The sequence below is a fragment of the Dreissena polymorpha genome, chromosome 16 (genome assembly GCF_020536995.1).
Source record: "Dreissena polymorpha isolate Duluth1 chromosome 16, UMN_Dpol_1.0, whole genome shotgun sequence".
Classification (NCBI taxonomy): Eukaryota; Metazoa; Mollusca; class Bivalvia; order Myida; family Dreissenidae; genus Dreissena; species Dreissena polymorpha.
In genome coordinates, this window is record NC_068370.1 from 22,553,698 (window position 1) to 22,568,489 (window position 14,792).

The window sequence follows — 14,792 nt, forward strand, 5'->3', positions numbered from 1 at the left end:
TCGAATGAATCTACACGACTATCCGAAGAATGATTACTTTTCAAATTATCATTTAACTACTGAAGCGTTACGAGAATAATAGTAAGTTTACAATACACGAATGCATTAACAGTGTTCGTTTGCACAAAGATTCCTGGCATGTCTGTCGTACACATTTGCACGCCGTTTGTCATCTCAAAAAGCAAAAACATACATACACGATATAACAAATTTGGATACGTTTTTGTACCTTGGTATCTCCTAATAGCGACTTAACTCATGAGGACACATTTTCTACCGTGTGTTATGTTTTATATGCTATTACATTTTATGATAAACATTTATTTTACTTATCTTACCATCTAACCATTTAGAATAATAACAAACACGTTTGTTTAGGTGTCATGACAAGGGTATTTTAATTTCTTGAAACACACGCACTAACACTGGTTAAAAAAATTGCCTTAAACTATGAATGGCAAATAAGTGTATTTATAGACAGAACTGAGAAAAATGGATTATAACACGTGTACTCCTTAATGTCCGGAACCAATGCCCCTTTCTATCTCAAGTCATCCGTCTGCTCTCATAAAACGTAATGAAACATGTAACACATACTATTGACCTTTACACAAACAGAGCATACATAAATAAAACGATTTCAGTTACGTCTTCGCACTACCCTGCTTGCCTGTCGAATGACCGAACCTACAAATCTGTGCGCGAGGAAATTTTGATAGCCGCACCATTGAATATGCAACACCTTAAAAACCTGTATAGCCAGTTTTTTTGAATCACATAAATATATTTATCTTAAGAAAAATAATTAATACAGTTCACGTTTGGATATGTTCCTATATATTTTGACTTTTCCAAAAACGAAACGACTTGGAACATGTCGATAATATTTGTACCGTTTGTTATCTACCAAACAACCTTACACGTACACAACAAAACAACAAATGACCAAAGACAGTACACATTGAGATCCACATTGGTATCGTTTGTTCTCTTAAAATATGTAGCCGTCCAATATCCGTGTTAAATTTACGCCGTAATACATATACTAAACTCAGATACACATTTATACAGGTCCGTGTACCATTTGTTTCTTTGTACAAGTGCAGTGATTCATTGTGCATTCATTAGGTATGCTAAATACCCGAATGTCATCTACTTAGTCATTAATAAAATTCTATGCAAATTAAGATACATTCGTAGTCGGCATTATCACCGCCGTGAAATACTTATGTTGCATGCTATAACATATTGGGAAACATAAACATAGGTTTACCATTTGTCTCTTACGTTGACACCCCGATATAGTTTTCAGCGGTTAATTTGCGGTTCATATTGCTTAAATTAAGTACACGCTTAGCCTGACAATCTGAAATATGGACATCCGTGTATTGTAGTCGTCTAAAATATACGACGACTCCTCTCGCAAACCATGCGTCTGATGAATGCCAATACTCCATCTAGCGTGTCTCATACCTCAGCTGAATGAGTCATCCGCTTCCAGTACCGAACAACTCCAATGTACAATGCTTGGAAAAATGTCCATCGATCGCCGTTCTATAGAAACGTTGTCTGCAGACAGTGTTTATTTTTGCGCCTCGCTGTAATATATATTAATCTCGGAAAAAGATATCGCTATATAAAAGCTATTATTCGTCTTCTGATTGTCAAAAAATATATTTCTCTGTCCGGGGAAAATACCGCCTGTCAAAGGAATTGAATTCATTATTGAACCAGTTTTACTGTCTGAGCTACAATGACTTTTCAGTAAGGCTATAAACAACGTCTGCGGTTACCATAAACGTGACGCATACACAATTGAAACGCAAGTTTGTTTTCTTTCGAGACACATGGTAAAACACGTGTATATTTATAGTTTTTCTTAAAAACAATATCGAAAATCTTGCTGTTAAACGAAATCAGGGAATAAAATCAAAGCGTGTAAAAGGTATACAAATTCCTTCTTACTCGGCACATTACAATATAGACCGTAATTTACAAGAATCTTCTGTTCTGCGAATCGGGTACTTATCAAGCAAGGGAAACGTCGTTCAAGTTTGAGGTTAACAGGTGAAAGATCAAGGCCAAAGAAGCCTGTTACAGGACATTAAAAAGGTACAGTAGTCATTTGAAGTTCCGTACACACCCATAAAAACGCCCCGTACGAAGTTAAACGTCTTTCAATTATAATTAAGCACCAGCTGAGCATTCGACTCTAAATTCCATCATGATGTGATAGATTATGGTACGGGTCACAATAAATTGATTTCAACCATTATCATTAAATACAGTTAGAAACGGTGTCTAAATCAGTCCCAACTAATTTATGCAACTCGATATTGATATTGCTGGCTGAATCATAACTGTAGAGGATAAACAACGTGATAGATCAGGCAATTGATTGGTATTTATTTTAAACGAACTCGTCTTGTTAATGTTTACTTCCGCCGGCTTTCATGAAAGAAGCTCATTCTAAACATGTATTGATTATTTTTTTTATTTAATTAAATAGCTGTTTGACCTTTATTATTTCATATCTTTAATACATTTCTTTCTCATATGACGAGCGTGTTAAGCCTTAATCTGACGTTGGTAGTAAATCGGCCTGCTTACAACAATACAGGAAAGGTCGACTGTAAATTACATCCAGGCCTAACTTAACCAAGAAAAAGAAAACAAGTGTAAAATGCTTTATTCTGCGATTTAAACGATAAATCGATGATGTAAAAACCGTGTGTAAATCAGAGCATACTAATAGATATTTTGGAGTTTATATATATTGTCCAGTACTTGTATTTTATTTATTATCAACTAAGTGTTCAACTTGCGCTCAATCGGTGCGAGCCCTATTATGCACCAATAATCAAATAGTCATGGTAACAGATGTCTACGTTTTTCATATTGTGTGATGTCATGTCGTATTAAGGGTGCTGTATTATATTAGCTATTGTGTTTCGATATTCCTATATTGTCCATAAGTAATGAAGTAGCTAAGGCCAAACAATAGGGTGATGTTTGTAGTAACCAGAACAATCCTACCTTTTCACGATACTCTAAATTATGACCAGAGTTCAGAAATTAGTTTAAGCGTTTTGAAGCTGATGTGATATTACTTTTTTCAAATTCAAGATGATTCTTTTTCCATTTTCATTTACACAGTGTCTGCATAGCCATAATAACATCCACCAATAGTTAAAAACAATGAAACATAATGTTCATCATAAGAGGAGGACCTTTCATATTTAACTATATATCGATAAAGAAAACTTTAACTGTTCAGGTCTAACTATTGGGTATCCGTCCTGTATCATTATTCTACTGATATCTGCGTGAAAGATGTACTTGATTAGAGGAGTGTGACATCTGAATAAATCAGTATAAACATAATTGCACGAAACAAGCTCTTAGAACCGATAAGCCGTTTTCCGCCAACTTCGCTGTAACTGAGATTCATAATTTATCAGGGACAGTTTTAAGTATCAGTTTTTACGTTAACTTTGCTGTGAAATTACATTAAGAAATTACATTAAGATATAAAAATAAATTTGAACTCGCAGTTGCTATTGTTCACTCATTTACCGAGACGAACTAGTAAATTACTGTCATAAATTTACAATCCCAAACTATGCATATATCTGCATCGTAAGAATGGCAAATAATTACAAATAGACTTCTTTAGTCAAATATTTGTATTCATTTCGCATGTGTTTGTTTTGAAAAACTGTTAAGTTTTTTATTGTTATAATTATTAACCGACATTTGTGTTGGACCTCAAACGACTGCGATTGAACTTTCTTCATGTGATTTTAGAAAGCATACGACGTTTATGTTCTAAATTGTATTAAACGTGTCCATCAAGAGGCGCCGTTGCTGGTGTTATAAGTCATATTGATCAAGTCAAATCACACCGTGTCAGTTAATTGTAACGACATCTTTAATGCTTCTACTCGGTAGCTAAGACACATTGGCTTAATCTTTCATGATAGTGTCATCATGAATAATTGATAGTGCAGTTTGCATACAAATCCTGAGGGTTAAGAAGTATCAAGTATAAAGCGTTTTCTGATACGGATGTAAATGAATTGTCTACTTTTGCCCTGCAGGGAGTTATTCTTGCCAATACGTAATCAAATTTGGAATATGACCTGAAAGTTATGACATGAATTTTTGCAACCTCAGCAATGTTATAAAGCAGCATATTTGTTACGCAGATGTTTAAAATGTGAGCTTTATATGTCTGTTAACTACTCGAATGCCAACACATATAATTATAATGAACACAAATTAGCACACAGTAAATACTTTGTAAACTGTATTTATGAAGCACATGCGCAGAAAAATACATGTTGCCGCGTGAAATGTCTATGAAATGTTTTGACAAAGTTTAGATACGGGTAAACATATTATATAAGAGCATTTAATTTCAAAATCAAGTTTTATTCTTTGTATCACTACATTATACATATTTATTGATATTCCGACATAGAACAATACGTGTTTCTGTGGATTGCAATATTCATAAACATAGTTTATAATTATACTTCTGTTGTCAGCGTGTAATGAAACAATGAAACAACTTCAAATGCAAGCAAAACAAAACAGCTACAAAAAAAACACAACACAACACAATCAACTGGATTAGCAGCATGTAGCTAATAAATTTAGCAGTACATATCGATTATTGATATTTGATGTTTATCATTTTAACTCCAATAACATACCATTTGTAGAGGTTTTCCACAACATTTTTTCAACAATTTAATACTTTGGTAAATTTACTAGTGTAACTCTATTTTATTGATATGTTTTCGCAACTTTGGTAAAACATACTTACACAACCAATTTAAAATGGTTGAAAACAATTTAAAATGGTTGAAATCGGTCAATGAACATTCTATGGCAACATCAGGAGAAAACGTTTCAAACAATTGACAAAAAAATTACACTTCCAAACATTCAATTCTTCGAAATGCAGACAAAATCATTCGTTGCAATTAGGATCTCTTGTAAGCAAAATGCACATTTGTATAAGAAAGCACGCCTCCGAAAAAGAAAACCGCAATACAGAATTGCGTTTGAAATCGATACACTTAAGACGAAATATAATTAGATCAACGTCTGTAGTAAACATTTCTATGACGGCAATAAATTTCTTCTGTTATGTTATTCAAGACAGAAAATCCATGTTTAAAATTTGAACGTTTAAAGATTAGTCAGCATATTGTAAAGTAAATGACAACCGTTGCTAAGTTGTAATGAAAAAGATAAAGCACGATAAATATGTGATATTTGTTTTCTTAGATTATTGACAGGCGTAACACATACATTTGATAAATATGATTCCTTCATCAGTACTGACTGAAATATATCGAAGACCTTTGTTGATTATTACCATTCTGTGATCTACGCTTAGAGCGGTGATGAAAGTCTAAGTATTGTATTTTATTGTATTATTACAAGAACCAAAATTTAAAGACCTTATCAATTTACTATCACGATTTGGCAGAAATATTATACGGTAAGCATATTTGAGAAATAGTTATACGCGTACAGTGTGAAGTAAATGATAATGCCATAGTTATAGATTATGTTTTTTTTAATTCACGCGGCTTGTTGTCTGGCACACATTTTACGAATCACACAGGTCCTGTCTCATATACCACAGTCGACTTCCGCGAAAAGTAGACATGTAATTTAGTTAGTTCTAACTCATAGCTGTGGACTGAACTCGGAGTGGTTAAGTGTGTGTCAATACGCAACCGAAATATGATGGATACCTAGACGATCTCTTGAAATTGTCGCTATGCCAAAGGCACCATTCAACAAATGATGGTAAAAAATACACACATTATTCATTAACAATAACAAGAATTGCAAGAAACGACTGACACGTACTGACTCTACAATAGATACTAGTACGTTTCGAAGTTACAACATTTGTAAAACGTTAGCAAATATTAAACTAAGGCGTAAAAAGTTGTTTATTTCTACTGACTAGACCATTCTTAATTTTTCATGACGACCTAAATTTTGGTTGGTAGTCAATCATTTTAAGTTGAAATCGATCGAATTCGAACAAAATAACATTGAAATATAAAGACAGAAATGTTGTAAAAAGATTTTTTTCATTGAACATTTTTTATTGAAGGCAGCTTTAATCGTGAGTAGTAAAATTATGTGAAAGGAAATAACGTTTGACGGACCTCTCTACCCTATTTGTCGGAGAAATTTGTGCAAACACACAACTTATTGTTAATACTGTTCCAGTATTCTTTGAATTTTAGCAGACACAGCATTGCTAAAAAGGATCTGAATTGTAAACCCTATGTGTTTGATTATGTTATTGTGAAATGAAAACAGCAACAACAGTTTTGCAATACGTGAACATCAGTATTTGCATAACCCGTGCTTCATTTGCCGTTATGTATAAAATGGAATTAATCTCTAAATTTAGAAAGGAGAATTGACCTTCAAGTTAACTTTTTTCAGGTGTTCGGGACGAACAGATAGTCTAAGTAGTCTAACACGTGTTTCTAGATAGATTTAAAACATATTTTGGAATTTTAGAAGCCTTTCATTGAATGCTTTAAACTGATAAATGTAAACATCAGAATTAAAGAGCTACAGTACAGAATTAAGACATACAGTTTGTCAACCAGTTCCGGATCATGAGCAGTTCCGATTAATTTCTATTTAATTTTCAATAATCACCCATTAATCCCCCATTAAAAACTAAATGCTTAGTGACCACGGTAAACTTAAGGTAAAGGAATAAATTAAAGTCTCTATAACGCTCAAAATCAACGAAGTATTTCGTAAAATAAAGTTAACACCTAAACAATCAGTGTCCCCTTATAGCAAAAGCCGCAATTTCAACGCTTGATGTGGTATGATTACATAGATTTGTGTAGATACAAAATTCTCGTTTTTATTGATTTGTGACCAAAATAAAATCCATGCTTATTTCCTGCGAATATATCTATTCATACGACACACGAACACCAAAATGGTACCATGTTAAAACCATAATAAAAACGAGCATTTTGTATCCACAAACATCTATTTTACCAGACCACATCTGGTGTTGAAATTTCGGCAATTGCCATAACGAACAATGATTTTTAATTGTTTAGCTTTATTTTACTAAATATTGTACGAAATTTTCGTTGATTTTGAGTTGTAATATTACTTTAACAAAGTTTTAGCAAGAAAGCTTTTGTATTATGCTTACAGTGGGGATAAATGCAGCAAAAAGTTAAGCGGAACTGATTGAATGAGTTATGTTTTGAAATGTGCATATGGATATTGAAGGCTTTATTATTTTCAAATAAACTTTTTGCTGATTAAAAACAAATGCCATGGCAATGTTTTGAAATACTAATTTTGTAAGCTTTGTACAAAATAAATTGAACCCTTTATTTTTAAATCCTCTCTTATTGACACTAAATCCCGAAATAAATTATTGTTGTCAAAATAATTAACGTTTTTTGACGGGTTATTCTAAACTGGTTGACTGACTGTAAACAGGAGAACAAATTAGGGCACCTCGGCTTGAACCAGTGATCTTTTATCCAAACATTATTGCCTTGACCGCTCGGCAATATCAGCAATCCACGATTGTTTACTACGAAATACAACGAAAAGAGAAGCACTCCGCATTATCACATCGTTTTACGTTCGCAACGCTTTAAAAGTTTATAAATTTCTATTGATTATTACTGATACAAACTATTTGCAGTTACTGTAGTATTATTTCACTCCCATATGTATAGTGTACTTTGATGTTTTCGATATGTGAACAAAATGTATAATTGTATTTATTAATTTGTGAACATGTGCCTTTAATGCGTGACACAAGTACTGGTTTCAATTTCAGGGAACACGCTCGTATCGACAAAACACGCGTTTTAACGCATTAGCTGCATTTACAGAACAATTATCGGACAGTTAAGGGCAATTTTGTTCGCATTTAATGAGGCATCAACCATTATGCGGTGGTTTCCCTCGTCTTCCACTGTGGCTGACTTCGATCTAATGAGGGGTTTTGAAACTAGGGTTTCATCGTGTTCAGCGGAACGTGCATTACTTTAACATTTTACACGTTATTATTAATTCACATCTATGCGGTGCGTTCTATTCAAATTGGTAAAATGACGATATATTATAAAATGATATAAAGAAATTAATGGGCTTAACTTAATTACACAATTTCACGCTTTAAAATAATATTAATATGTGCAAATACATATGGAGTCCGTCTCTTAAACAAATTGATGTCCATTATCTTTCACTTTATGATATCGATATATAAATACTACAACAAAACAAACGGGTCAAAGGGAAATATTCTGTATAACGTTTGTTTACATTTAACGTAGAATAACTGTATTTTTTTACTTTATCGGGAAATCTTTGTGAGTTCTTAATTCATGAATGGATTTTCAAACCGCTGTATATATCAATGTTGGTTCTCCCAAAAGTTACGTTATGGCAACATGAGTTTGACGGTTGATGACAAAACAAGTTCGAACTTTCAACGTAAAATTATGTCCAATATTGCCATTAGCATGACTGTCACGTGGTATTATGGTTTCGCGGTAATCAGTCGCATATCAATAGCATTTGTGATTTATTAGTTTTAAATGACATGGCAAAATTCTTTAAACATTTTCAAAGATTCTATTATACTTCATTTAATAAACCATAATGCTGATAATTTTCTGCTTATCTTAGCTTTATTTAATGTGTCAATGTCGCTTTTTTGCAGTAATAAAAACTACAAAATGTACCTGAAGTTAACGAACAACTTTACCAAAATTGGAAGCCATATGTTTGCTGTTCAATATAACAACATAGTACATTTAACATATTAATTCGTGTTATCGTCAAATTTCAGGAAAGGCTTAACTCCCATAATAAAATCTATTTGCAGAGGAAGCGTTTGTGTATTTAATTGAATCCTCTCTACTATCAGGCAGACCATAAAAGTCACACAATTATAAAATTTGATCAGTGCGCAGAATTGCCTTGCCAATCGCACATCACACTCAATATTTCTTTCGTGAGTCATACATCAATTGTGACTTGTAATTATAGGCAAATCGATGGTTTACGTGCGTAGCAGGATAGTGTCACTAACTTAGAAGGCCTTTTCACAGCGACATTGTGAGACAGATATACCTTCCTTGATAGCATGGCTGTAAAAAGACACCAATATTGAACACTAATCATTAATGTCTTTATGTATCACTAATTCAAAGAAGTGATGTGCATATTAATTTATACTGTCATCAAACATACGGAAATGCTTTAAATAATGTTTTATATAATACAGTTTGATCAAATATTAAAATGATGAACTGTACGATAACGAATTTATATAGCAAGACCCAGTTCTCTAAAAAAGTACAGTGCGCGTGTTAAGCAATAATATCATAAGCCCAATCTATTTTTTGGAATGAAATATTATTTCTTTAGTCTAAATAAAACGCAGTGTCCCAATAGAGTATGATACTTGTGAAAGAACAATTGGCATTGGATAATGTGAGAGATAGTTACGTCGTCAACCAATTGTTATACGAGATAGATTCTAATTAGGGTGACAAAGAGTCTAATTTCAATTATTAATTAATATTTATAATGCTTCTATGGTTTAAAACGGTGTGGTTGCTGTTGTTATTTCTAATAATGCTTTTGCGGGACATGGAGTTTAAAATACGATATGTCAGCTTGACGGTGTTTACATCAAATCAATCAGTATTATCCATGAATATTACAAATATTGCAGTGCTTTTTTAAATGCTTAGTTGGCAATCGTGATCTCACGCATGTGGCTTGAATTTACGTTAACCCGTTTAGGTTTATTTATGAGTATTGAAAGAACACATATAGAACTGTGCATTACGTCCACAATATCAAACAAAGATAGATATAAATATATATAGATGTATAACACAATTCTCATTTAGACAAAGCGTGAATTACGGTTATAAGAAGGAGTTATTTGAGCGAGCTCATATTCCAAGATTGTTCGTGTTACTTTACCCAATGCAAGCATAGCTGTTAATTGAAGGCCTCGTTATTTTTGAATTTTTAGAAATAAGATGAATCATAATGATGAAGTAACTAAGACCGCTTTACCAAATCATGATGGAAAAATACACTATAAACGTGACACAATACTGGTGGCTGTAAAGAAGGAAAAATGACTATGTATGTAACGCAGTTGTACATTAATTTTGAAATCAAATATCACTAATTAATTGTTTAGGCTGAACATGTCTATTAATGCAGTAAAATTTAAATGATAAACGTATTAAGAGCCATGTGTTATTTTTACTTTATATCCGATCAGATGACAAGTTTTATAATTAAAACAATATCAGAACATATTTCGATTATGTACGCCATTTCTGGTTCACTCAGATACATTTGTTTGCAACGTTAACAACATATTTTACATTTAACTATTCGTAGTGTATATGCAAACAAAACCTATTGATGTGTTGTACATACTAGTACACGGAACGCATTGTGTACACAACAATAAGTCTACAATTATATTATATATAACACAACTGTCTGGGTCGTTAAGTGAACAGGGAACGCGTTTCAAACGCATGCCAGTGGGTTGCGTCCAATCAATAAACTGTGTTATGTTATTAAATTCAACGGAATTTAATACGAATTTAATACAAACGTTGTTTGTTTCATTTATTCTCCCTAAAACACCATGACGTAATTGCACCTCTTTGCCACATTATATGGGATTAATGAAATAAACTTCACTGAACATTAAACATTCCTGTCTTGGTATTTTCAAGAGAAGTGACTTTCTCATATTTCACTCGCCAGCGCATCACACGTCTAAAACTGTATTTTTTTATTTAAACAATAAAGGAAAAATCTCTTTACGCTAGTATACATAATACACGAAGATACATTAAGAAGACATTTACATAAAAAATATATAATCTGGGCCTTCGACTAGGAACGTTAAATGTAAAGCATCCGGGGCTAAAGCCGTTTGTTGGCAGCCTAAAATACCTCTTAGCCCAAAATAAGTCACACAACGAATGCAGGTGAATATGTAACTAAATATTAACATTATAGCACATAAGTTTAAATAAAAAAGAAATAAAAAAAGAAGAATTAAACATCAATACAAGAGAGTTGTTAATGAAAGATTTACTACAGCAATCCTCTCCTCTCGCATCGTGTCACTATACAATGCTTTTCACGTACTTTATGTATTCATAATTGCCTTAATTACAAACTAAGAACACTTTATACCGTAGGAGAAAACAAGTGTCAATACATTTTCGTTGTGCCATTCATTCATCCCTGGGTATCCGTGGGAAAAGTAACGCTGCGTGAATCGTTAATAAATTCATTACCTCTCAAAGCGGCTTTGAGCAATGAATGACACATGAATGAACCGTTGGAAGACGACGATAATGATTGCAGTCATTAACTCTAATTTAAGTTCATATTGTGCCTGTTCTGGTAGATATTTGTATCCATAACGCATGACTAAAATGGAAATCAATATCGGTAAACCCCATGATACAACTTCTCTTTGTGACATGTCCTTCGTTCTCCAACATATAACGTGGTTATGTATTACTTATTTTCATTAACCTTTTTCTAAAGTTTAATATGTGCCATGTTGCTTCAGGTCCTGTAGGGGTACCACGTACGGAGGGCTATTGTTCGGATGAGTACGGAGCAGTCTACTCGGCGGCTGGTAGTAACAGCTTTCTCACAAAGTCTTTGTCTCCCGTGCCACTCCGAAAGGTTACCTCGGCAACACAGACTCCTAAGCAACAGCAGCAGCGCGTGGAGAAGCTCTTCCGGAAACAAAGTGCGGACAGTTTAACGTCGTACAAAACATATCAGCTTGACGAACCGTGTAACAGTATTGATCCCATTGCCCAGGAACCTAAATACTCACGACCTGTTATGTACACATCATCGAAGGGTATCGTTAAGGGTGTCCAAACCGTTACTACCTCATCTAGCTCTATATCAAATTTGGACCCTAGCATGTCCTTCGATACGAACGGCCGGGCAATCACGCGAACGTCGGCCAGCCGTTTTCGCGATCTCCAGCTGGCAAAACGACCGCTGCAAATTTCATACGGGGATTTTGATTGTTATAAGATTGACTTGAAAAAGCGGAACGAGTTTTCGAGATCGAACGGTCTTGACGGCGTTTTGTGTGTACACGTTTTGTGCGGCCAAGGTCTTAAGTGCACGAAGATGACTTTACGTGATTTATACTGCGTGATCTCTGTAGATTCTTTAAATAAGGCACGGACAATGGTGCGAACCGGTGCTGTCAATTTTGATTGGGACGAAGCGTTTGATATTGATTTAGAAAACGCGAAAGACGTCTCTTTCCTAATATATAATTGGGATCCCAATTATAAACATAGGTTGTGCTTTCATGGTTCTATATTTTTACCCGGATTTACCGACCCGAACCGAAAGAAACACGTAGCATTAAAAATGGAACCAAAAGGTCTGTTATATGTCACACTGCTTTATAGAGAACCCAAAGAAATATTACAACGATTGCCGAATGTGAAACACGAAGGGTGTTTTGGCGTTGATTTAGATACCGTTATTAAGCGCGAAAATATTAACATGCATGTGCCTCTTTTGGTGGTTAAAAGTGTTGCGGAAATTGAGCGTCGCGGCTTGGACGTCGTCGGCATATATCGACTCTGCGGATCGTCTCGTCGGAAGTCGCAGCTTCGGGAGGCATTTGAGAAGAACTCGGCACAAGTCGACCTCTCGCCGGAAAATGTATCTGATATCCATGTGGTGACAGGTATGTTATTAAGTGTTCTTTGCTTTACCTTAATGCGTCGTCGTTCTAAAGAACGTTATTTGGTTTACAGAAACCGTGACCAATCGAATATACCTCCTTAGAAGGCTGTTTAATTAATCCATACGGTGATCCAGATATTCACCAAACGCTGATCTGTGTGTTTTAAACCATATCCCAAATTGTCACAGTTACTTGTATAATTGTTGTTCTATGGAAACATTTGCTGATAAGTATAAACACTAACAACAAAACAATTTATTATGTGTCTTTCATGGCATCATTAATATTAAATGTTAATATTTATGTGTCTCAATAATATTAGTTTTTTTAAGGTGTAAAATTCGATTGCCAGAATAATTCATATGACAGCAATTGCTGTTGTTTTAATGAAATAAAATTTAAGTCAGTTAAACATTTTTTTCCAATACATTTAATGTTTTTAAGTTTATATCAACTAGGCGTATATTCGTTCTTTGCATCTAAGAGTAATGCTGCAAGACAATCAACGTTATTCTTCTAATTTGCTTGTATTTTATAAAACTAGAACATTTGAACAAAGACGGTTTTAAAGATATCTGAATGAATGTGCGTTGAATTAAATTTAATAAAACTGTATAGATTTAAGTGTTTAACTGGAATCCGATACATATATAATTATGTTTTATTCAGCAAATTAGTATTTCTTTTAGCTGATAAGCCATGTCTACGAAAGTTTGTAAAAACAAATCTACAAAATGTATCAAACGTTTCAATTTACACAGTTTCATAAATGTGGACGTCCAAACACAACTCGACATGGATAGACAAAATAGAAACATTACCCTGTATTTTAAAGATATGCAATTAATATCATGCGCATTGTCTATATTTGTTCAACACTCTGTTTTTATTTAAACAAGTGTACATTTTTGTTCCAACGATTGGAACATTGTTACTTCGTTTACGTAATAATTGCTCAACATCGCGTAGGCATTGAGACATGTCATAGAATTCTACGTTGCGTTGTTTACCTTTTCCAGTTTCTTCAACATATCGATTGCGCCAAGAATCAGTTTCAGTTTTGTGATTATATTACAAAAGGATGGCTTTTGAAACATTAAACGGATAACTGTTTTTTTTATTTTAAATGAAAGAATATTACTTCTCTTTGTGCTTAATTTGGACTCCATATGTTAGAAAATACAATTGCACAATCCTTTTAGTTTTAAAGGGAAATGGACAAAACCCCCGATGGAATTGAAATTTTTATGTCAGAATGAGGAATGTGAACTGCAATATGCGTGGGAAAGATGTATCCGTTTTCCTTATTTCCAATAGTTTTTGGTTTATTTCTAGAAGCCTCTTCCGCAAATATTGTATGCGCATCTTGTTTATCGTGTTCCTGATTCATATGTATGGTGACATTTATATGGGGGAGTAGTCATTTATAAGGTTTATGATAAAGCGGATAGTTTCTAGCATTTCAACATACACTTTCGATAAATAGTTTGCTTGAAAAGCATAATATCAATACATGTCAAACGTGGGTTAAGCCAAACCGCATTGTAATATGAATAACAGAGTATATACATGTGTTATAGAAAACAATTAAGTAGGAAAACTTAATATATTGTTAACACTTATTAATAGCAGACCAAGTCGTTTGCTATATATATCAAGAGGCTAACTTGCTGGTTTGTACCGCCACTGATGCATATGGAAGTTTAAATAAACAGTATTAAAAAAAATAATTAAACAACGAGGTGACTTGTGGTGGCTTAATTCTACATAACAACATAGATTGTTCTAATCAATTCTAAGCGTATACTTCATTTAAGGTCAACTAATCAAATACTTTTGGTGAGTGATTTTTAAGAAGAAATGACTTGGTAGCGTAACGTTTGCCAGGAAGCGGTATAACTCTCTTTAATTAGTGGTGTGTTCAAACCTACTTTCTATTGTACTCTGACGGTTTTCGTTC

The 14,792-nt window shown here is 33.7% G+C and overlaps 1 protein-coding gene across 1 annotated transcript in view; it reads left to right on the top strand.

Moving 5' to 3' along the window:
* The window catches only part of LOC127861710 (rho GTPase-activating protein SYDE2-like), a 32,970-nt gene that overhangs the window by 5,018 nt on the left and 13,160 nt on the right, over positions 1 to 14,792 (top strand). The window contains exons 3-4 of the mRNA XM_052400397.1: positions 9,552 to 9,569; positions 11,726 to 12,832. Of these exons, the coding sequence (XP_052256357.1) occupies positions 9,552 to 9,569; positions 11,726 to 12,832 (1,125 nt within the window). The remainder of the gene's footprint in view (positions 1 to 9,551; positions 9,570 to 11,725; positions 12,833 to 14,792) is intronic.